At 38.7% G+C, this 25,111-nt stretch overlaps 2 protein-coding genes across 2 annotated transcripts in view; one reads left to right on the plus strand and one right to left on the minus strand.

The window, feature by feature from the left end:
* Positions 1-25,111, minus strand: part of LOC106936714 (parvalbumin-7-like) — a 43,106-nt gene that overhangs the window by 14,917 nt on the left and 3,078 nt on the right. The window lies entirely within an intron of this gene.
* The window catches only part of ncf4 (neutrophil cytosolic factor 4), a 29,893-nt gene continuing 11,242 nt past the window's right edge, over positions 6,461-25,111 (plus strand). Inside the window, exons 1-6 of the mRNA XM_015017882.1 lie at positions 6,461-6,764; positions 7,057-7,141; positions 7,984-8,146; positions 13,586-13,656; positions 16,099-16,226; positions 18,980-19,031. Of these exons, the coding sequence (XP_014873368.1) occupies positions 6,733-6,764; positions 7,057-7,141; positions 7,984-8,146; positions 13,586-13,656; positions 16,099-16,226; positions 18,980-19,031 (531 nt within the window). The 5' untranslated portion in view covers positions 6,461-6,732. The remainder of the gene's footprint in view (positions 6,765-7,056; positions 7,142-7,983; positions 8,147-13,585; positions 13,657-16,098; positions 16,227-18,979; positions 19,032-25,111) is intronic.

Consider the following 25,111-nt stretch of genomic DNA (forward strand, 5'->3'; position numbering starts at 1 on the left):
GGCCAATCTCATTTTTGAATGAGTTTGACGACTTACTGTTTGAATAACTTGGGGCCTGGAACTTTTGGGACGGATCACCAGGGTTCCAAGTTTGCTCCATTTGTCGATAATGTGTCGCACTGCGGTTCACTGATGCCTTTGTGTCTTTTGTGTTCTTGAATGCCTTTAGATTGGAAAATGACATTTTGTTTTTTGAGACTTTCAACCTGCTTCGTGTTATCAGAAGACGGTAATAAACAAACATAAATGTGACTCGACAGCAAAAACCAGAAGACAAATACTTTGTCACATCACTGTATTTTTGAACCATGTAGATTTAAAATCAACTTCAAGTATGCAGTCTCAAACGCCACTGACTCTACACTGCTGTTAAGTAAGGACGAAGCCAAAATGGAGTCAATAAACATATAACTAGATAGATAAATCATGGACTAAGGGTGTGTTTTCTAATCATGACTGTAAATGTACTGAACTTGTGTTTCACAAATGTACAAGCTAGTTATCAGAGACGTCTACTGTCACGAAATGTCAGGAAATTACAGAAGCTTCCAGGTTTGAATGATTTTATTTACTGGTTGCTTAGTTTGAGCAACAGCTTGCATTTCTCAAGTCTGTCTCAGCATTTGCAAGAAACTAGGACAGCATTGCTATAGTTCCACTTCAGAGCCAGTCAGTAGCTTTTCTACTGGTTTAAAATGTTAAAGGTTCATCCAGAATTCACTTATTTATTGTTAAAATCACTTTCTTTACTCTTTTGAGCAGAAACGGGTTTGCAAACTCATTAGAAACTTAAATCAGGTTTGATTTTATTCTTCCTTGATAAAAGGTTTGAATTACTCAAAAAGCCACCTATAAACTGTGTCCATCATATATTTTGTATATTTTGAAGTATGACATAAAAAAAAAAAACAACACAACTATACAAATTTTGTATACAAATATTTCCAAATAACATGCAGTACAACCAGTTACCCCCAGATGTCACCTGAGCAGAAAATGGATTACCAGTGTGTGAAATTTAATCTTGGCATTACATTACTTCTGTGAAGTAATTATCCACTTCACAGATCTGACTTTTATGAAAGAGAAACAAAATAAAAAACCACCATTACTGAAATAAATCCTGTTTCAATAAAAAATGTGGAGAAAGACGCTTTGGAAAGCCCATCATGACAAATAGTTGTGATAGTATCATACTGTGGGGTCTATCAACCAAAATCCCCCCCAAAAATTATTAGCTTTGTTTTCTGAAAGGTGAAAAGTTCAAGGAATAAAAAAATATATATTTTCCAACTGCTCTTTATGTTTAGCAGAGGCCTTCGTGAGAAAATGCCCTCGTTTCTATATAGAAAAACAACCAGTAAAAATTAGTATAGTCAAACTGTACATATAATAATAAATGTCCATGTCTATTTATGCCCCAGACTAACCCCCAGTTCTGCCAGGCTCTTGTCCCAGGACTCTCTTAGGTTTCCTGTCTATTGAATTACTGCTCCTCAGCACTTTCCAGCATTGTAAGAAAATGTGAAAGGGAGGGGCGAGGCGGCGAGGACGACATGCTGGGAGGATTTGTTGCAGGGGAGAAAGGATCAAGGCGAGAAGGCAGCGCGGGGTCAACGGAGCCCAACAGATAGGTCAGGGTAAACCTGACGAGAAGGACGTGGCCAAGAAGCTACAGACGAAAGACGAAAAAAGTGGCGATCATCGTGAAAACTTAAAGGGGAACAAGTAAGAAAATAACCCTAAAGGTTGAAGTGACAATGAGAAATGATTATGAGCTGTGGGAGTGCCCTGCTGGGGGATAAAAGATAGAAAGTGTGACCGGCAGATCAAACTAAAATTAGAGAGAAAGAGAGAGGAACAGTGACAGACGGACGAGAGAGCGACTGAAAGGAATTGAATGTGTTTTTAATGACCAATGTGCTGCTCAGCAACAGGTGGCGCATTAGGTCAGCCATGACAGGAGCAGCCCTGAGCCAAGACTGTGTGACTGTGTGTGTGTTAATGACATTAGAGGGGTATCCCTTGTCTGCATATACTCAAAGATTAGCAGATATTAGCCCTAAAAATAAATGCAGGGATAACCCGCTGGTGTCTGCGTTCGCAAATGAGAGGAGCATTTAGACTGTGAGATCTGCGCTCCAACAGAGGAAACCGAACCTTTACAGATATAAACAGCAACTTTTACCTGTGACAAATTACTGCCATGTTTGTGCATGAAGCTGAAATTATATACATTTAAAAACCCCCCCACATATAACAATGTTTTCCAGTGTCTAAAACTGGATTGTATTGAATTTTTGGTCAGTTAAGACGCTGCTCCTTAAGGAAGACGTCACATCAACATTGCTCTATAAAACCATTCACACACATTCTTAAGAGCCCTGAGAAGCTCTTCAGTGAGTCTTGTGAGTCTGCTGTGAGTCTCAGCAGACTCACAGCTCCATCAGGTATTTTCTAATTGCTGCTGGCTAGTCTGGAGGAGCTGAGGGGGGGAGGAACGACGTAAATCTCAAAAAGGTCGATTTTTACGTGATAACTCAAGATAAGCTTGTTGGAGGACAATAAGAACATTTTACCCATGTCCTCATGTCATTCAGGCTTCAAAGCTGATTCTACAAAGTAATGACATGTCATAAACAGAAAATAAAAATTCCACCCAATCTAACACAGAAAAGGTTTAGTCTGATTTAATGTCAAACAGTGAGGGAAAAGGATAACGCATTTTCAGGTCGGTACAGAGACACAATGTCTGGTTTCAGCTTTATGGTCATTTATAGTTCATAATCACAACTAAAGAATGCATCTGAGTCAACATCTATGAGTATTTGAGAAGTGACAATAGCTCAGGTGATGAGGATGATGATGATGATGCTTCCTTAGTAAAGTGACAATCCCATCATGACGCACTTTCATCACTTCCCCTAACGAATACAGAGCTGCTGTAAATCTTAAGCTGATAACTCACAACCTCATTAGTTCAGTACAGACAAAAATACTGAGAACAGTGAGAGAAGGAAGTTTTGTATTTGTTTTAGAGTACGCAGCTGATTACATTAGCTATTAGAGTTATATTTAGTCCTAATGTGTCTGTATTTGTGTGGGTGGGCATGTGGGAGAGAATGTTTTTTAAGGAATGGAAGTTTTTAGGCCAGTTAAGCAGCTTGCTAAATAACGAGACACCAAGTTTTAATTTTACACCCGGTGTATTAAAATCTGGTGTTTATGACAGCAAGTCTTCATGAGAACGTCGGAGAGTGATCAGCTGGTGATCAGATTTATTTATTCAAGATGCAGCCGGTCGTCCTTCTGCCTGGTGTAATGAGCTCCAGTGAACAGAGTGCATGCAGTTAAACATAATTCACAAATGTAATTATTTTTGGATTTGTGTGAACTTTAACCTCAAGGGAATAAATGTTTTACACGTCTATCTCTCTACAATGTTTCTCCATTAAGCCATTTACATCCGTTCATAGGAGCGATGCACTGAGAAGTGGCTCCTATGATGACCTCAGGTGTTCAGCTCCACCAGGTGTTTACTAATTGCTGCTGGCTAGTCTGAAGGAGCTGAGAGGGGGGAGTCGTAGGAGAGCACCGCTTTGAGCCAAAAGCTCACCGTGGAGACCGCGGCCCTGACTGCGGCGCTCAGTGGGAGAAAGCGTTCAGGTGACCCCCGAATGGTCGCCATGGAGATTCAAGCATGAAAGAAACAAAGCAACACTCCAGTACGTTTTTGATGAGGGAATAACTTTTTGACATGATGCAAAGCTGAAAAACGTTGATTTTACATCACACTGCCCCTTTAAAGAGTTTTTAAAAATTGTGAAAGAAGTTTTTCACTTCTACTTTTAACATGGTCTCCATTTGTCTGATGTTTAACATTTCAAACTGGTTTGGAAATATTTTGAGAATGTTTTTGATTCAGCCATCATGTTTACCCCACGTCTCCCCCAGCGTCCGTCAGAGAACAGAGAAGTTCTCATCTCCAGCTCTTCCTCTTCCTGCCGCTCTTCTAGTGTTCCCATGGAAACCAGCTGTCAACATGGCCAACACAACCCAGGCGCTTGTTGAGGCTTTCTGTCAGTCTTGCTTCTTCTATTTCCATATACGTGTTTGTTGTGTGTGTGTGTGTGTGTGTGTGTGTGTGTGTGTGTGTATGCGTATGTGCGTGCGTGCATGTGTGAGTGTGTGTGTGTGTGTGTGTATGCGTGTGTGTGTGTATGTCATCTTAAGTACTTATTGGATTTCACCAGCAGACATTTTTTGAAAACACACACTCACCTCGATGTCTATTCACAATCCCTAAATTCTCTCTCTCTCACACACACACACACACACCAAATCACAGAAGCACAACAGACTTCAGCAGCTGGCCTGACCTTGAAGATAAATACAACCTCAAAAAATGTTTCTGCAATTTATGGCTGGCGATGGCCTGACATGCGATCAGCCTTTCAGCCCATCCATGTCAGGCAACGTGAAACTAGATACGGAGTCAACAAGCGCTTCGTTCACACTCACACACACTTTTATGCACCGATGTATTTCAGTGCACTTGTTGGTTTGTTTCTGACAGTCAGCCAGTTTCAGTCAAGCAAATTCTTATATTCTTTTTTTCCCTCTCACAATCACTTTTTTCTTGTAGGATAAATGATTGGACACTTCACTCTGACATCAGCCTCTTAAACAAATATTAAGACTTTAAAGTGAGTGGAAATAAGTCTCAGTCGGGTAGAAAGAAGAAGTGAAAGCGAGCCGGTTATCACACCCAGAACACGTCGGCCGCAGCCTCTTTTGTTTTCTGTTTAGACAAGCTGGTAGCGATGAAGTTCTGCAGCTTTAATAAAACCCAAAACACTGATAGTTCAATTTTTTAGGTTTTAAGCAGAGCTGATGTCACTGAATGAGATCAAGAAACCAAAATCAGGAACCGTTTCACAGCAGATGCCAAATCACTGGTTCTACTGAACATCTGCCTTCAGCATTTCAGCAGCTCTGCTGACATCTAGTGTCAGGAGCGTCTGGTTGTCCGACTGTCACCACATTTCAGTTGTTTCACTTTTAAATCTCAGGCTGTCTTCTGTTTTTTCAGGTGTCAACAGGGGACAAAAAGAGGTCAGAGGTCAACACTGGATCAATTCAGATTGAAATAGTGGATTTAAGAAGTGTGTGTGTGTGTGCGTGCGTGCGTGTGTGTGTGTGTATGTGTGTGTGTTTCCCTTCAGATGAGGAGGAAAAAAAGTGGAAATATGAGGTCATGTTTCAAAGAAAACACTGACGTTGGATAGAGAAGTTCCAAAAAGTGACTCCTGTGTTTAGCTTTTCAATCTGCAGAACTAAATTAGAGCTTGGTTCTGGGTTAGATACCAACTTATCACCTTTAGTTCTGAAATCTGCAGTTATAACAACACTACATCTACTTCTTTTTTTTGCCTCACCACTCGTCTTCAAGACTCTGGAACCTTGATTTCAAAACAAAATGCAAAATTGACTCTCATCTTAAAACATCTGCAAGGGTCAGATATTTTTTTTTGTCCTCAGTCCAGGTCAGACAGACCCGTTTGATGCTGTCTCAGGTTCAGCAGTGGCAGGATGTGCATCAGTTGCAGCCCGTATTTGTGCAGTGGCTCCTGCACCTGTAGCTGTGTTTCTGTTACAAATGTGCACAAAACTTTGTAGATAATCCGCTAATGTTGGCAAAAAGAAAACAAAAAAAACACAGTTTCACAATTTGGGTCTTTGTATTACATAAGAAACGCAATTAAAATCACACTTGTGTACATTTGTTCATTAAGTCACCATGATCCACGACCCTCCAACCACTTCCTGTCGTCTTCTTCGTGGTTTTCACCAGTAGTAACCATCCGGTTGTTGTTTCATTCTTGTTTTGCAAAATAAACCAATGTCGAGGCCAAAAACAAATAAAGCTAAAGCACCTCATCCTAGCATCAAAACTTTTTTCTTTTTAATCAAAAAGCTTTTTCTGACTAATTTGGCGAGTTTCTCTTATGCAAATTCAATGTACGCAGCTACTCACTCCAGCGGTGATCTGTAAATTGTGGATCTCCTCTAAACTCTTGAACAATTTTTCTACTGCATATTTTCCTTCCAGTTAACTTTAAATATTCAATTCTGTAAACAGCTAAATTCCTAAGAAATATTTTCAGTGGCTTATCGGTTACTGCTTGAAAACTTTCAACTCAGGTCTCCTTCCTGCGATTATTTAACCCACGACAAGGCAATATGACATTTCTAAATTTGAAAAAGCACTTCCATTTGTCTTATGCAAAATCCAGGTTATCGGGAGACTGAATTTTGTTCGTTTTCGTTCGCTGTTGAATCCAAAATGAACAAAAATAAACCTCCAGCAGGCCACTCTGCTGAAAGTGTCAGCTGATACAGAGTGATAAATGAAATGTTTGATATTCTTCACATGCGCCAGTATTTACATCCTGACTATTTGGTGACGTTTCCCCGCCCTCGCAGCCAGGCGTTCTGCAGAACACCGGGTCCTCTCATGAATCTTTTTTTAGGGAACTTTCGCTTCCTGGCTCTTGCCCGTTTCCGCATTGTTGCGCCTCTTCAGCCACTAGATGCCCGAAGCGTCTCTCCTCTCTTTGACGTGTGAGCGATTTATTCTTTTCTAGCTCTCCTAACAGACGCTTCTCCTCCGGATCGGAGTCCCATATTTTTTTGTTCCTCTTGTGTCCGGAACCGAACTGCGCGCAAAACATGTCTCAGCCGCAGCAGCTACGAGACGAGAGGTGAGTGTCCGCAAAAACTGGTAGTGAAAGGAGAGAGTTCAGTTGATTTGATCGTTCACCTGATTTCTGAAGAGGTAATGAAAGTTTGTGACAAAAAAGTTTTTCTTTTTCTTTTTCTTTTTTTTTTTAGTAAGTTGCGCAATGTTTGCATTGTTTTGTGCTGGAAACGATTAAGAATTTAATTCAAATTCAGCCCCTTTTTTGTGTGGATGCAAATAAAACTGGTTCTAATCAGAACAGAAGAAGCGGAGAACTGAACATTGTAACTCATCACGTCTTTCCATTTTGCCAGTGACTTTGACCAGCTGCCAGACAACATCCCCATCAGCGCCACCATCGCTGACATCGAGGAGAAAAAAGGTTTTATTGATTACTTTGTAAGTCTTAACGGATTTATTCTCATAAATCATTCAGGAAAACAAACCTGGGTAGTTTAAACGTGACGTTAACAGCCGTTTTTAAAATCCCTGACACTTTTAAAAGTTGCATGCTATTATTGGTTGTAATAATTATAAGCACTTAATATAACTTGTTTTAATAACCAGAAACAATAAGATAGAGTAAAACATAAATGAATGAATCAACTTGTATTTTGAAGAAATTTTCACATGGCTTCAGAGTTTGAAATTAGCTTGCATAAACAGCAGTAATAATATATAATATTTTCATGCAGCAAAACTGTCAACAGCTGGGGGGAAAAAATCACAAAACCAAAAATTTTATTTTTCAATTTGAGAAGTGAGAAGAAATAAAAGATTATCCTGACTGATTGTTTATGACCAGAATAGAATTGTTTATAACACTATGTTTAATGTATTTCTTAAATGCATGTTTTTTATATGTCCATATTATCTTATTTTTATTCTCTGTGATTTAAAAAAAAGCCTTTACTGTCCTTGAATTGGAGAAAATACCCAGCGATTCCAGTGTTCGTACACTACCATGTATCTTTGTTATAAAGTCTTTTCGTTTCTATGATTAGTATAATTCTCAAACAAATTCTGTAATATAGAAAATGTAATTTAAATTTAGGTCTCTAGTAAACTGTAAAAAAACAAAAATAGAAAAAGTTGGGTTAACTGAAGAATGAGAAAACTTATTGGGCCCCAAATAGATTCTGCCCAGGGCCTCCTTCATTCTGGGGCCGGCTCTGCATGCAACGTTTAAAATGTTTTTAGTGCCGCAGTGACGTGTTTTTCTGTTTCTGTTACCTTCCTAGAGGTTTGTGGTGGAGGTGAAGACAAAGGGAGGCAGTAAATATCTGATCTATCGGCGCTACAGAGAGTTTTTCAGCCTCCACCAAACCCTGGAGAGCAAATACTCCCCTGATGACCCGGACCGGCCCGGGCCCAACAACAGCTGCGTCCTGCCTCCTCTTCCAGGTCAGCTGATAGAGAGACACACAACTCATCAGGGTGTCACATCCCATGTTGCTCAGATACGTCTCTGTCATGGGCTATAATTATGTCGTTATTGTCAAATCAGACTAATGTCCCTGAGAAATCCCTAATATGAGGGTTTTTTCTAGTCGTGATTCTTTCTCCCATGTCAGACAGAATCTACACAAAAAATGGGTGGAATTTTTTCAAGCTAAAAAACTGTAGCCTGAATTTTAGTTCAGATCAGTTACAGAACAACAGTTCATGGTGAGCGTTTGATTTATTTTAAGAACTGGTCAAATCTACCAAGGTGTCTCGTTATAAGGCAACTAAACACAGTTCCTCTGAGGTCATTCCTTTTTTTTCACCTTATCTGACTGTAGTGCAAGCGTAGTGTTGGAGTGTTGCCTTTTTTTGCAGTCGCCATTCCGGTACTTTCTATCATTAACAAATGCCACGACCAAAGCAGAGAAAGGCGACTGCTACCAGGCTGTTCGTCATCCGCCGTGCTGTTGTGACAAGTAGAAGCGGTGATGACGTCACGCGTCGAGACGTTCTCCATATGTTGCTAGCTGGCTAAAGACTTCTGTGAAACGTAGAACAGGAGCGACGCCAAGTGGAATAAACCAAATTTTGTCACACCCTCATCATGTCTTTGTCAAAGCCAAAGCCTGCAGTTCATGTATTGGAGAAATAATTAAATGTTGATGACATTTGAGGATATTGTTTAAATCTTTTTGTGGAATCCTTTATGTGGCCCAACTACACCCAGACTCTGCCTTCAGTGGCCCCCGAGTAAATTGAGTTTGAGACCCCTGATTTAAGTTAAGTTAAGCTAAATTATGTTAAATTAAGCTAAGTTAAGCTAAGCTAAGCTATGTTAAGTTAAGCTATGTTAAGCTAAGCTAAGCTAAATTAATGTTATCTGTGTATCACATCTCAGCAGCATGGCTGTTCAAAATTCTTCACATGATAAAAACGACATACAGTCACCAGCTATGAAACAACCAAACATTGCGTTTTTCATCTACCGTAATATAATAAAGCATCTTGTGATGTCATCAATGTAAATACACACAGAGCGGTATTTTATTGTGGGGTTTTAAACGTGTTTAGCCGACGTGTCATTCATATTTCCTTTGGATATTTTTGCACTTATTGTGCATAACGAAGCAGACTCTCTCAGATATGATAATTATTGGAGCACTGATTGCAGTTTTCTGGCCGATCACCAATCTTTAAAACACCTTTGTTGTTCATTCTGATTTGTTTTTTTGTTTTTTTTTTTGCGATACTGATGGTTTTTTATTTTAGTCTGAAAAGTGACTAAACATGGTGACGAAGGTGACCTGGTTTCTGTCAGTCAGTCCTCTCTCCTGGCAGAACAAAAGGCAACAGTGGCTGAATTTTAGACCTTTGGATCAGTTTTAGATGTAAATATCGACCAATCAGATCACCCAAAATTAAGGAAATCTATGCCAATATACTGCTGCATTCCCTTAATAGCAATCAATAGGACTTCATCTTTCTTAACAGTTACATTTCCTAGAAATGTGCTGTCTGTTCACTTTGATGTAACAGCTATGCTATAAAGGATTGAATATATTACACAAGAACAGATAAATATGATTATGTTTTACTGCCAGTGGCAAGATGCAGAATAAAGTTCTCTGTGGTGAGGATAATTCCTCCTGAAAGTCCAGAACACCAGGGAAGTCTTCATCGATCCTCCCACTGCAGATTTCTCAGAAAACGCTAAAAAAGAAACATTTTCCCAGAATGAGTCAAGAACACACACCAACAACTCCAACACACGCGCGCACACACACACGCCTCATGATTGACCTTGTAAGTTAACAACTAGCATCATTATTTATCAGTTTTTTTTTCTTTACGGCAGGACTAATTTATTTTGATTTGTTTGAATACTTTCCATATTCTACTTCATTGAATCCCTTTGACTGTATGGACGTGCTTTTAGAAAAAAAACCTGCAAAAATTCCTCACAATTTAATGAAAACATTTTCTTCCATTAGCGGTGACTAATGGAACAAAAACATTTACTACTGTTTGTGTGGAGAAGAAAAGAAGAAGTGTAATCAGCGTGGTGGCTCTAATTTCTGGTTTCACCGTCGCCGTGGTGATTTTCTGCCACCGGCCAAACAAAGAGGAAACGCTCCGAGCTGCTCCGCCGCGCTGGAAAAGCCCCGCCGCTCTCTAACCTTTACATTAAAATGTTTATCCATTACGCTTTGTGTGTACAGAGACAAATAGATTTTATAAAAAGTCTTTCTCACCGCAGCATCAAAACATCATGAACGCAAATTTAAAAGCAGATGAAGCCATTAGTTGTGTTTAACACTTTTTGTCACTATTTGTAAATCAAATATATCCATTTAAATCCTGAACTGAAACACAAACTGGGATTTAGAAGTTTAGTTTTTCAACCAGGACAAACTTAAAGCTCTCACATTTTACCATCTTGGGTGGCTGTTTGCTGTAGAAAGAAGCTACAATAGCAAAAAATAAAAATAAGAATTGTGGCTAAATTAGTCAGAAAAGCATCTCCCACCTCTGCTGCTCCAACCTAAAACTTTCTTCTGTAAATTCTGTTTGCTGCATGAAGTTTCTTCACCGGAAAACAGAGAAGTGTGTGTTACACCGACAAATATTTCAGTTTTATTGTTTACCACTAAGTAAAGATTATTTTTTCCCCAAAATATTTTAATCTGTCAATACATACTAGGAGAACAACAACAACAATCACTTTTAGTAACTTTTCACAAAATGTAAAAATTGATCAAAGTTGCCAGGTTTCGATAACATCCACCTTAAAAATGACTGGATGTGCGTGATATTCAAAAGAATATATGGAGACTTTAGGGTCCGTTCACACTGGGCCTATTTAGTCCACCTTAATCCTGTTTGTTTGCCTGTTCAGTCCGGTTTGTTTGTTGAGGTGTGGATGTGCAATCGGGAACCAAAAACCTTTAAAAAAAGAAGCATCACTCTAATTTTCAAAGGCATCAGAAACAGTGCGTCCTCGTTACGTTGCCTTCGTCTTTTCTTTGCCTTTGTTCAGCTCATTGTTTTTCCAGAAGTCTGTCTTTCTGGGATTTGTCATCAGCGTCTACATTGATTATGCCTGGAAGCCACTATTTGAACCAATAAGAAGCTGGCGCCTTCAAGTTGGTGGCATTGATCTGGAGGGTGGAGGTCGGTGTGCGTATGGACTACATAAACCCATAAATGTCGTTGACATGCGGTGAACAACATCTATGTGGAATCCGTCTTGGTTTAAGACTTCATTTAACAAAAAAACAAAAACGCAGTTTACTTAAACAACTTGGCGTCGTGTTTTCTGGACAAAGTGGTCTGATTTTCGCATAAATGTTCACATTTCAAGAAATCCCAGCATCGCTCTCAGTCCCTCCTGGTTTGACCCGATGTGTTTCTGGGTCAGAAGCGATATCTACTCCCTCCGTCAGGTTCTGGATCCGCCCCTAGTTCTTCTCCCATCGGGACGCGACCCGTAAAACATCCACAAGACGAACACTGAAATGTAGATCTTTCTTTAACCCAATTTGTTCTTTGAAAGTCCGTAGTCAAAACGTCTTTATTGGGAACAATGTAACACGTTAAAAAACAACAAAAAAAAAACCTTAAGGCTATGATGTGATTCACTATATTAAGAAAGTTCTACTTTCCCACAAACTCAGATATAGCAGCTGCCACTATGGAGTCTGCTGGTTTAATTGGACTACCAGATCTCATCAGGATGGAAAGGGAATAAGGAAGACAGTGGGGACAAGGGGCTGATGGGAAGACGGGCTAAAAGAAAAACAACACAGACTCCCTCTCGTCGGTTTAGGCTTCTCTGATTAAAGGGGGGAAGCACATTAAGACGTTCGTGTCAGAATTTGCTTTGGCTTGTTTCCTCTTTCCCCACTTCCCAGTTGGTGAGGAAAGAGGATGACCGACATTACAACACGTCCAAAAACCAGGGGGATGGATGACGACTGTTGGGGCTAAATTTAATTAAACAGCATCGATACATGGATGAATGTCTGGGGAACAATCTAGAATCATAGCCAATCTCAGACGAATCTGAAATGTCGTGTTCTTAGTTTGAGTAAAACACACCTCAGTATTTCCTGTTAGTTGTTTGATACAGAGACAAAAAGTCAACCTGATGGATGTTTTGACCATTATTATGGCTTAATATTAAAAGGTAAACCTCATAGGATTGTGCTCAGATCTTCCAAATAAATACAATTTTGAATTTTTGCTTGGAGCGTGTGGGCATGCTGATACTTTCATTGCCCTAATCACTGTTTAACTTTAAAAACAATATTATTTCTGTAAAACGACACTTTTCAAATCACTAAAACTGCTACTGGGTGGTGAAAAACAAGTATTCATCACCCTTCAGATTTCTTCTGTTTGCTTTATTTGTCTCAGATCATGATGGATTTAATATTGGATGAATATAATCTCAGTAATTACAAAAAGCAGTTTTTAAAATAGCGATTCCATAGATTAATGGTAAAAAAAAAATACAAACCAGCCTGGCCCTATGTAAATAACAATGCAATGTCTCTAGCCACATGAAGTGTATTTACCACCAAAACTTCTGAAATAAATGAAGTCATAAAAATGGCTCCTGTTCAACAGCAAGAAGTAGGGATAACATAATAAAAGGCAACACTGTGCTGCAAAATACTATTTAACTTTGTCAAACTCAAAACGTCAAACATCGTGTTGGTAGTTTGATGGTTCCATCCTGATGTGATAAAATCCTGACTTGGACTTTAGGACATAAACTATTTGCCCTATTTGTTGGAATCATAAATTCTACCAAAAATAAAAAATAAAAAAGAGAGAAACCTCTTACAGAATAATGTGCAACCATCAGTTTGTGACCTTTAGCTCAGGAGAACTCGGGTCACGCAGCAGAACAATAAAAACTAAAAACTAGCTGCAGGTTCCTACACCAATAGTGGAATCGCTCTACTTTGAATTGATACCAGATGCAGAATTGATTTAATAAAGTCAACCAATTAATTAGGATACCATCTTAATATATTGATTTTATAGAGCAAAACTACGCTAGCATATGAAGCCAACCAGCGCTGCTGTACGGTTCGTCAAGACACATCAAAATAAATCACTGCCCATTCTGTAAGCGGGTGAAAACTTTTTTAAGCTGCAGTAAAATAACCTCTGCTCACTGTCTTTACAGTAACATGTTGACAATAATCCATAGTTTATGCAGCCTTAGTACATCAGATACGTGTGGTAAATTGGGAGTCATGTGAAATCTTGAACATAAAGACAAACACCTGAAGTGCAACAATGTCTGCTCCCCTATAGGCAACGTCTGCAAGGAAAAAAATCTTTTAATTCCTCTCATGTCTTTGTGAATTTTCACTTTGACTGCAGGAAAAATCTACATCGGCAACAAAAAGGAGATTGCAGAAAACCGGATCCCTGAACTCAACACGTACATGAAGGTAATCACATTTGATTTTCATGTAAAGCGTTTCTTTTTTTTTTTTGACATTTAGTTCAAAGGAGAAGGAATTGCTGGCGCACTCGCAGTCTTCTGCGCTGTGCGATGCAGAAACCTACATCTTAGTGGGCAGAACGATGCAGTAGGTGGATAAGCACCGACTCAGATATTTCAGCAGTAGTTTGGAGATGGAGCTGAACGTGTAGGCGTTTCTGCTCTCTTCTCTTTGCTCTGCCCTGTGCCCACATCACGTCTGACTGACTTCAGTTGTGGGACTTTTGACATGTTTCGCTGCTGCTCCATTGCTAAAAACACGATCAGGTTCTGTTTCTCCCACTCACTTTCTTCTCTTCCCTCCTTTACTCTTGTTCTACTACAACCTACGTTGCTCTCACTTCTCACACTCTTATCGCCTTTGCTTGCCTTGCACTTGTAATTCTCGTCATCTCCTCCGTTTTCATCCACCTCACCGCTACACTTTGCCTTGTCCTTGCATTTTCCCATCACTGCAGTTGTTGTTAAGCCTTTCAAATATTTGCTGGCATTTCCAGATGTTAATTGACAGAAGATGATTCAGGTGTGCCAAACCATGTGAGTTTTACTGAACCCAGGGCAGAAATTAGCAAACCCAATGCTCTTGCTACAATCCTGTCCTTGACTACTCTACTTTTTTTTAACCCTAGCGTGGTCTAAAGAGACCATCATTTGGACCCCATGAGTTTTTTACTCAGTGTGCGGTCCAACAGGGTCACACTGACCCCGTGTGCACTTTTACAAGGTTTTTGTTTGTTGTTGTGTAGTTTTGGGAACTGACGGTCTGGCGGGACAAGCCCTTTGCTTCCCCACTGTCAGACTGTGACATTTGTTGTGCTCCTCTTTATTGTTACGCTAAGACCACAGAAGTTTTTTTTATTTATTATTCTTTCCGTAAAAGATTAAGTGCATAGTTATGCTTTAGTTAACTTTTATGGCAAACAACCAAAGCAGTTCAGTATTGTACTGTTTCCAGTTTCCCTTCATCAAGACACCTGGTTTCTCTACAAATTCATACATCCACCCATCTGCTGCCTGTTTGCCTAGCCAAAATTGGCATGCAGAGTTAACAAGAACAGTAAAGAAACCCGGATATGCTTCTTCACAGTGACACTCTACAGCTCTCACCAGGGAATCTTAAAGGCATTTAAAGACAAGAAGGGATAAATACTCCCTCCAGTGGGTTTTGCTCCTGCATTGGGGTATCCTCCAAGTACGACATGGTGGAAAACCTCCAAAGAAAGTTACCTAGGAAGGAAGCTCCCCTTACTGACCTCAGCTGCAGAGCAACAGCAGTTGTACTTTGAGTTGTCTCCAAATGAATGAACTCTCTAAGGTTGAGTCCAGCCATCTAAGTCTGCTGCTTGTGTTGATGATCAGAATGTAGCTAAATCGGTAATTCATCACCTTTACATAGCAGGAAAGCATCTACATTACTAGTGACAAACCTGTCAGTCGATCCATCTCCCACTCCATCCTACCGTCTCTCATGAACAGAACACCAAGAGACTTGACCTGATGAATAAAACTGACCCTTGACCCTGAGGGAGCAGTCCACCACCACGGAGTGGAGCATGGGATGAAGGTGGCAACAGTGGTAGGAGCTTGTCCTGGAACCGGTGGGTTGCCAGTTCACTTCCGCCAACCCCACTCTGCTCCTTCAGACTAGCCAGCAGCAGTTAGCAAACACCTGGTGGAGCTGAACATCTGCTGGGCTCATTATAGGAGCTACTTCTCAGCTCAACGCTGGTGAAAATTATGTTAAAGGGTTAATAGAGGAGCCATTTTGTGATGACTTCCTGAAGGCGGAGTTTCAGAAAGAGCAGGAGTTTCTTAAAAAGACAGAGGCCCGATTTCAAGCGTTAAGTTGCAAAGTAAAATTTTTTTTTAAGTCACATATTAGATATACAATATATAGCATTTTACTAACAACTGAAGTTAACAGTTAATTGCTTGTGCTATAAAATGGCACTTTGTGCCTGGAAAACACATAACACTTTAACCCTTGTGTTTTACACACGTAAAACTTGTATCATTTGCCATAGTCCTCAACGTTTACCTCAGTCCTCGCACACACAAGGGTTAAGTCACAAACATAACAAAAACGGTTCAGCAGAAAATTTTTATTAATATAGAGATAATATAATAATTATTTCACATGGCAAAAGAAAAAAAATATTGGGGATTTTTTTTCACTTTTGTGAAAACCCTCATCCCTGTACTCTTTATTCCAGAGGTGTGCAGATTCGTTTTTCTTAAATCCAGTTTTTGTGCCAAAAAAGGTGCTAATATGATTGTTACATTGTTCATGCATCTGTTTCCTCATCCTTATTCTTTATCCTTTTCATATCATTGAGGATAGGGAGGCACTGCATCCACCCCCAACTCATCCTTACTTCTCTCTCCTCAGAGGCTGCTTGGTCTTCCAACATGGCTGCTACTTGATGATACTCTCAGGATGTTCTTCTACCAGACGGAGCAAGACAGTCAGCACGCGCCTCGGGCCCTGAGGCGTCTTCGTCCACCCACCCGCAAAGTGTAAGCCTGGCCGCTTCAAAATAAAAGTACTACTGAACAGACTTACAGTGTTGCCTAAAGCAAAGTGCAGTGAACCTTTCCCAGTGTTTAAAGCAGCCTGACAATAATACAGTCAACACACCAGTGCCTGGATTCTGGTTGGGAATCTGGGAAGTAGGTTCCAGTCTCTACGCTGATGACGTTCATCTGTTTATCTTATTATTTTAACCAGATCATATGAGTCGGTAGCGGTCACAGTTATTTGGCAATTGGTTTGCTGGAGCTGAGATTTTATTTTAAATCTGATCAAATGTTTCACCCTTAGTATCTGTGAGCAAATTCAGCTGAGACTTGACAACAAAGTTTGTCTTTGCCCCAACTTTCTACTACCAGTTTTTGAAAAAGTATCTTCTGCTAAGTATTTGTAGACGATCCCTTGGGATTAGCAACCTGTTTTTGCTTTCAAGGTATGTAGGTCAGAGTTAAGTACATTACAAAACACGTTTCTCTGAAACATGGTCCGGATTTAGATTTACAATGTTTGAAAAAAAAGCCAATTTTTAAACGTGAACGAAGGACTAAGCATGACCCCAGACCTTTGACCACTTATGTCACTATCTTGACAAACATTAATTGAATCAAAATATGGTTGTGTTTATTTCAGACAAATTAGGCTACCGTAACTTCTTTAATGTGACCTGCTTTTTTAAGAGCTCTCTAGGAATCCTATCAGCTTTCTGTTGTGTAACAAAGGAACAACCCGAGCTAATATTCAAACTATGAGGAAGCTCCTGTGATCATTTCCAAAGGAATTATGAAATACTAAGCGTCTTCAACTTTAGAGTTGAAGACGCTGTGGGGAGTGTCAGTTTACAGTACGAGTTCATAATAAATGCTGTAAATGTTGCTGGATGTCATCAGCGGTCTGATGTCGGACGGAGTCACAGGGATGTTGGAGTGATGTTGACTCCAGTCAATTCAGTGGAAGTGAAACTTCTCTGCCTTAGTCTCATTAATCATATGTCTGACTGGAACGATTGACACACTGTAAAAAAAAAAATACTGGCAGCTGTGGTTTTTATACCATATAAATATGTTTAAAAAAATATGTTAAAATCCATAAAATCCAAAAATCCACAGCCAATACCGTATTTTTACTGTAAAATTCTGCTGCTGGTATATTATCGTAAATTAGAGACAGGTTATGTTTTTTAAAACATAAGATTCTTTATGTTTATATTAAATTTTATATACTTATATATTTGTGCTCTTGTTTAGGGTCTAATTAATACTTTGTAGAATAGCCTTTATCTGAACAACAATCTCCAACTATTTTATCACGTTAATTATTATTATTATTATTATTTATTTATTTATTTATTTATTTATTTATTTTATTGCAGAATTGCTCATGCTAAGTCAGATTGGATAAAGTGCATCATAAAATCCTGAGAATTATGTCTCTATATTTTTCCACTTCACAGGTATACAACAGGTGTGTGTTGATCTATCTCATAAAATCCTAATAAAATACATTAGGATTGTAATTTGACCAAAATGTGAATGTTCAATTGTATGAACAGGCCTGCAAAGGCTACATGTTCTCACATTCCTCTCAGTTTCTGGCTGCGTTGAGCCAAGAAGCAGAGAAACAACGCAACGCAACGTTACACAAAAATCTCCTTCCTCTTACCTCACAGCTCTCAGAGCCTCTCATTGGCTCGTTTTCTTGTGGTCCATTCAGAGTTAAGTGAAGGCTCTCTCAACAGGAAATTATGCAAAGCTTTGACTTCTTCCCCTGCCCTGTTCCTACCTTAAACCAGTTCAAAGAAAAATTCACCTTTTTTTTTTTTGGAAACATTCAAGAAACCGACGTTTCCTCTTTTGAGTGTCTTACTCTGAGACTGTTATTATGTTTGAAACCATTTCTCTCGTTCGGCGTTCCCTTCAACTCTTCAGAGCAGAGATACTTCTTGAGGTAAATAGGACGTTTATTTTTAAACCGGTGTGCTTTTTTTTTTTTTTTGACAACCTGATGCATTCGTTTTCTTTTTAATCATATCGCATTGTGTTTTTGCTGGAGCATGAAGTCGCTGTGATTTCTACAAATTTTGTTTTTGACCAAGGAAGATAATTTTGTTATCTGTATAATACAGGCAAACCAGTTTTTTTGGGAGGATTTCGATTCAATTATTGAAGTATTATGAGTTTTGATTTTCTTAAAATCATTTAGATGTTAAGAAAAAATGTAATACTGCACATACCTTGTTAATTATGAAATTTCTGTACACTATTTGCATTTTATTTTCATATAAAGGACGAGAAAGAATAAAAATGCCAGATTATTTTTATGCTTGTAGTAAACTATTAATACTTAAGTGATTTGTTAAAAATTGATTTGAGGTTAAATTCATTTTTTTTTTTGTATGATGAGGACATTTTGGTGCCAAATTTGAATCTAAGACATCCAAATATTTCATATAAAAACAGCCTTATAATGTATTTTTGCATTTTTGGAAAATGAAATACATAAATCTCATGACAGCACATCTAATTTCTCAGGACAGATTTCAGGCAAACCAATAGCACATAAACGTCTAAACCGCTCCGGTGTCCCGACCGAAAATACACACATTAAGTCGTCCTCTCGCTGTGAGCCGTGGATTATTTTTGGAAAAGCTTGCTCTATCAGTTTGCGTGTTTTTCACCTCTGTCTCCTTCTGCAGACGACGTTCAGTTGCGTGACTCTTTCTACGTTTCTCTTTGTGTTCTAGGAAAACAGTAAAAGAACCAAAGATGGACCTCTTCTCCTCCCCCAGGGCAGAGGTACATGCAGCCACATTGGTTTTTTTTTTTCTTCTTTTTTTGTTGCTTTGGCTACGATCACTTCCCACAGAGCTGCAACCTCGCAGTTAAAGCAACCACGCAGAGTGCACTAAATCACCCAGAAACATCCTGTGTTATCCTGTTAGCAGCACCCAGTTGGCTTCAGTGCAACTTATGATACACACACACACACACACACACACACACACACACACACACACACACACACACACACACACACACACACACATATATATATATCAGTAGAGTCCTAACACTACCTGAATTAAACCCTGAGTTGCTACAGAAGTTTTAAAGGGCATAATTTTAGAAAAGTTGATTAGGCTAATTCTATACAACAATTCTTGCAAATTAATAGGAAATACATCAAAATTTGAAACGGCACATAAAATTCTACACAATCTGAAAATGAAAAAAGTGAAAAGAGTTAAAGAACTAGAACTAACCATACAGTAAAGTAACACTGACATCTTTCATACAATGCCGCTTTATTCAAATTGGAAAAAAAAAGAAGAGGAAATGAGATCCAACTTAAAACAAGTGAGTTAATTTGTTGAATGTAATTAAGTTAAGTTTGCCAGCCTTAATTTATTTACGTTGGTTCGACATGAAAACTTAACAAACCAAATATTTTACTCAGTTTGACTACTTAGAAAGAATTGAGTTAATTTATTACAAGTTGGATCACTTGTTTTCTCATTTAAAGCTTTTCTCGGATTTTCTTCCAATTCCTCAGAATAATTTGCTGTCCGATCATAGTTTAGGTTTGAAGAGCCACTTCACTGGGAGCTAATATCTCCCCGATCCTGAGGAAATATTAAATATTACTTCTTGTGGGAAAGACAAATTTACAGGCCTGTTGAACTCTGTTTCTTTCACAAAACAATGTCTGCATTCTTATGAAAGGTTGGCAGGAACAAAGCTCCTTAAAAGTCAGTCTGGTTTGTTGAACTGTCATCTGTGTGTAAACATAAACATGGTTAACATCAGATGCATTTGCAGTGAAAATGGTTACACACACAAACAGACTGGACTAAAAATAAGTGAATTCAATGAGACACTGGCTCATTTTCTTGAGACAGAGTCTCTAGAAAATGCTTTATCACTTTAGGAAAAGCCTGTTTAACTATTATTGCTAATCATTTTGGTCCTTAGCATATACATGTGATGTATTCCAAACGTTCTGCAGTAGATTTAACACTAACTTTCTCAAAATAACAGGCGGAAAAGATAAGTGGAAATTTTTAGACTCCTGTGTCAAACAGGCCTTATGATTTTGAAGTGTTTCAGTGCATTTCTCTTCATCCACTTCACTGTGACCTTGTTGACCTCATCAAAAGTTCCTGTCTCGCTTCACTTCCTGTTTTAATTTTATCTCCTTGCATTACCCCTACATTATTCTCCCTTCAAAGCTCTCCATGACACCTTAAACCCCTCCTAGGTTTGTCCTTCTGTTTTCCCCTCACACAGGTTTTCTCTACGCAACTTTGTAACTTTCTTAGCCTGAATCCTCTCTGCTGCCTCCTCTTCGCATTCTGTCATTATTGTTCTGTTCTTTGCTAAAACTGTTTTAATGCAGCAGTCGTTCACCTTACAGCTGAACAAGTTTGGTTGGGAAGTTACTGCAGCAAAGGTAAGGTAAACATGCTGCAGAGGATCTGTAGGCTAGAGGACATGGTGATGACGCTTGTTAATACCTATCTAACCACTAAGTTAACTAGCTAATGAGCTATGTAGCTAATGAGAAATTTGGCTAATGAGCCGGCTGTCTGGTTAGCTAGCTATCTAGCTAATGAGCTATCTAGCTAATGAGAGATCTAGCTAATGAGCGTCCGTTTGTCTTTCTTGGTGGTGGGACTCAGTTAAACTTTTTGAATTAATTCCAGGGTCTGTAATTAACAAATTGAAATTAATCGCATTTTTATTGAAAACTATGTACTGAAAAAATATTTTCAAACCAAAACAATCATTTGCTACTAAATTATTGAATAAATTCACATATAAGCTCAACAACAAAGTTATTTAATTGCTTTTAACTTTTAATTTCAAGGTTCCAGCTGAGAACTTTTGAAGGAAAAAAAAAAAGTGATTTATTATATACTTTTTTTTTTATGTGTTTAAATCTATGTGATTACTTTATCAAGGTTCAGGTGTGCAAGTATTTATTTTCCTTTTGAGAGTGCGTCCTTACTGTGTGGGCTTTTCAAAAGTCTGCAGCTGAACGGATCTGTACAGGGTTTATGGTTGAGCGACCATATCTTCTGCAAACTGAGCATTGAACCACAAAATGTTATTAAAAAGACAAACATTTTTTGTTTAAAAACATGTTAACTTGATTAAAAAGTAAAAATTGAGGACCTTCATGAAGACATGAAGGACTTAATTTGTTGGGAATAATCAAATGGATTAAGCCAGTCTGGTTTCCAACATATTTGCTGTAATTCAATTTGAAAAGGACATTTGAGCCAAAAATCTTGTGTTTTCAGAGTGTTTTTTTTTTTTTTACTAAATAATGACTGAAAATCAAGAGATACTATACTTATATGTCTTACGTTTAGAAGAAGCATAAGGCTGTTTACTGCAAAAACACAAAATGTCAACAAGAACTTTTCAATTAAAACAAAACCACATTGCTGAAAAGTCACTTTGAAGTTAGTTTTGTCTTAATTCAAGTGTACTGAAATATTTGCATTAGAAACTAGACCAAGTGGCTACATTAGCATCAGCACGTTGCTAACATTCATGATTTCAACAACCAGAACAACGTCTGGCTCTGAAGCCAAAAGTGGTGTCGTCCAATCAGAGATGTCTGAGGTTTCCCACTGGGACCTAGCTCTACCGTTTTGCTAATGTCGTCGTGTCTTCTTAATTTATAGCTGTGCTTGGCTAATGCTGTTGTGTTTTTCAATTTGTAGTTGTGTTTAGTGGTTTGAACTTCAGGGCCACCGAAGAAAACCTGTCAGAGGTTCACTTTCCCTCAGTCACGACTGTAAACATTTGTTTAAAACTGGAAGAGACAAACTTTGCACATTTTGTCTTTTCCTTACTGTAGCGCTGTCAGTGAGCTCTAAGTATACATTTTCCCTCTTGTGTAAGTGGCTCGGTCTGCTAGGCTAATAGCCTGCATGCTGAGTGCGTGTCTGCAGGTGAAGTGAAGCTCTTGAACTATCCGTGCTTTATCCCCTCGCTAAAGCATTTAGCTTTCCTGACCTTGTGCTGCACCAAAAACCATGGGACTCTAATACACACACCCACACACACACACACCCACACAAACACACACACACACACACACGCACACACACACACACACACACACAGTAAATTTTCTTTACTGCATACTAAAATAGTCTTTAATCGCCAAACTTCATTTCACTGCCTCCTCTCTGTCTTCTTACCCTCTCTCCCACACAGAAGTAAAACACCGATGTACTCCACTCATGAAGCTGCCAGCCTACTCAACATTTATTTTAGCTCTGTCTTTTTTCTCTCTGGAAAATTGAGTGATCCTCTGTGCATTTTTTGGGGCTATGTTGTGTGTGTTCCCAGTGCTGCTGGAAAGAAGCTATTAAGCTCTATCTGAGCAATGATCAATGGCTGGTCTGAGCCTTATGGATAACAGGAGAACGCGGGCATTTCTCACTGGAGAGCACTACCTTCTTCTCTGCAACACTTCCCACTCCGCAAGGATTTATTCCAGGCTTTGCCCCAAACAGCGTGATGAGTAATTGTTGTTAGCTGTGCTACTATGAGCTTTAAACGAGGTCAATGAGACAAGCTGCTCTCGGTTGGCGGGAGTTTCGTACGGATAAGCTAGAGGCACGGTTTGTCCAGTGAGGAAAATGAGCACAAGTGAACAGAAAAGCAGAATTCAAGAAGAAAACACATTTTAAATTGCTGCCAGAAACGGGTTAGATAAACACCTTGATGCAGCGCATGCTAGTAAATATGGCATTGCAGAGTTTTTGCAGATTTTCTAATGAATACTAATTAGAAAAGAGGTGGTTTAATATGTATGTACAAATATGCAGAAGAATAATCAGCCTCAAAAACATGGAGGTCGTTTCCCAAGATAAATAATAAATATTGAGGGAACTCATCTTCACCATGTGTAAAACCTTTAAACTAGGGATGCAAACAGATAATCAACTTACGGTTACTTGTTGATTAATTGTTTATTTGATTAAAATTAGTTCCAATTTATTAACTGATAACGTCCATTTAGGCCTTCTTTTAGTGTTGTAGTTTGGCCGCCATCCAGCAGAGGGCGCCGCTGGTCGTCCATAAGCTGCGAAGCCATAGCCAGCTGATAGAGGATTCAAGATGGCAGTGACATTGAAGAACGGAAAAGAGAAACGGTCCAAACAGAGTCTGGTGAGGGATGGAAAATGCACTTAAATAATGTTTTGAAATATAAAAACTCGACCAGCTCACCTTAATAACTCTCATTCAGCCGAGTTACATGACAGAGCATCAACTCCTGATTCAAAAATTACTTTTGTGCTACGAAGGCGAGAACTTGATGACAGAAAATCAGAGCCTGACAGAAAAAATTGTACCATTATGAAAAAAAAAAACCAACTTAACAAAAAGCAAGGTTTGTTTTGAGGGCTTTCGTGAATTAATAGACTTCATAGAGCGAAGTTTTAACAATACCTTCTAGAGTTCTGTCTGTTCTTCTGTACTTCATACAAAAGTACAGCCAGTACTTAGCTCTCTTCTCATGGGGAATTAAGCATATTTAATTATTTTCTTCTTTTATTTTTATATTTGGCAACCTAATATGTTCCCGCTATTAAATTTAGATGTCTCATGCTATTGAACTTAGAAATTACAATTTTCTGTTAATTTAGTCAGTATTAAATACAGCTGAAAAATTAATGTTTTTTTTTATTATTCAACATATTATGAAACATGTTGCGCTTTATGTTATGGAAAGACAGTCGGCCCTCTTGATACAAGAGAAAACAAAAGTTGTGAAGAAAATGGCCGCTTACCAATTAATTATTGGTCGATGGATAAGATCAATTAACTCTGGATTAACTTCATTAATCGATAACTTGCGTCAAAACTAATGACAAATAGTGAAAATTGGCTACGTAATTTGAGTTTTATGTCTTCGGACATAAAACTGAACATTTTTGTCTCAACTGATTGATTATTCAATTGGGACTCCACGTGAAAATGTAGACTTCAAAGGAAAATATTGTTGCATTTTTTCCACCTTTTTACAATTACTCTTTCTTGTTGCTCTTTAGTTTTACTATATAAATTAATTTTCTGTAAGACCGTCAATTGCTATGGATGGAGACAACAGCAGAGACGGCAGAAAAACAATCTTAAAAGGATATTAGGATGGAACAAAGATGATAAGGTCATAGAGCGACAGAAGGCATATGGAGACGGTAAATTGCTTTGTCACAGCGTATTTAGTGTTTAAGTTGGAAATGGTGGCCTCAAACACATTTTCACATCATCTGCAAATTACTGCAACCTGAAGGTCCACACTGTAATAAAACAGTGTGAAGAGCCATTTATTAAAAATAGCGGCCCTGGATTCATGCGGCGAGAACAAGTGTGTGTGTGTTGTCCTCTGGGTGAGTGTAATCTCAGCGGATTGTTAATCCAAGCTGCTCCCTCTTTCCCCAGCTTCATTAATCTGCCACCAGTATGTGTCTCATTTTCTCTTGACACACATCCACACACACTTCCTCTCCTGTGTAGCCAGTGAATGAGACACACAAGAGAACATGTGGAGTATTCTGAAAGAATGTTTCTTAAATTGTCGACATGTCGGACCCAATTTCTGATGCAATCTCTCTTTTTGGATTTAGCTATTCATTTTCAAAGCCTGTGCATTCACGCCACTCTACGTACGTACATGTTTTACAGCTGAATGTATGGAAAGGAACATGACCTCTTGTCTCAGTGTCTGACATCAGATTGAACCGTTCCTGGTTCGGATCAGTTCGGATTGCCTAAATTATCATTTATATTGTTTATCGAATACCAAAGTTTATCACATCACTGCAGAAATAGAAAATCTTACAAAGTACTTT

The sequence above is a fragment of the Poecilia latipinna genome, unplaced genomic scaffold, assembly GCF_001443285.1.
Source record: "Poecilia latipinna isolate Pla-1442-1.1 unplaced genomic scaffold, P_latipinna-1.0 Scaffold77, whole genome shotgun sequence".
NCBI classification, from domain to species: Eukaryota; Metazoa; Chordata; class Actinopteri; order Cyprinodontiformes; family Poeciliidae; genus Poecilia; species Poecilia latipinna.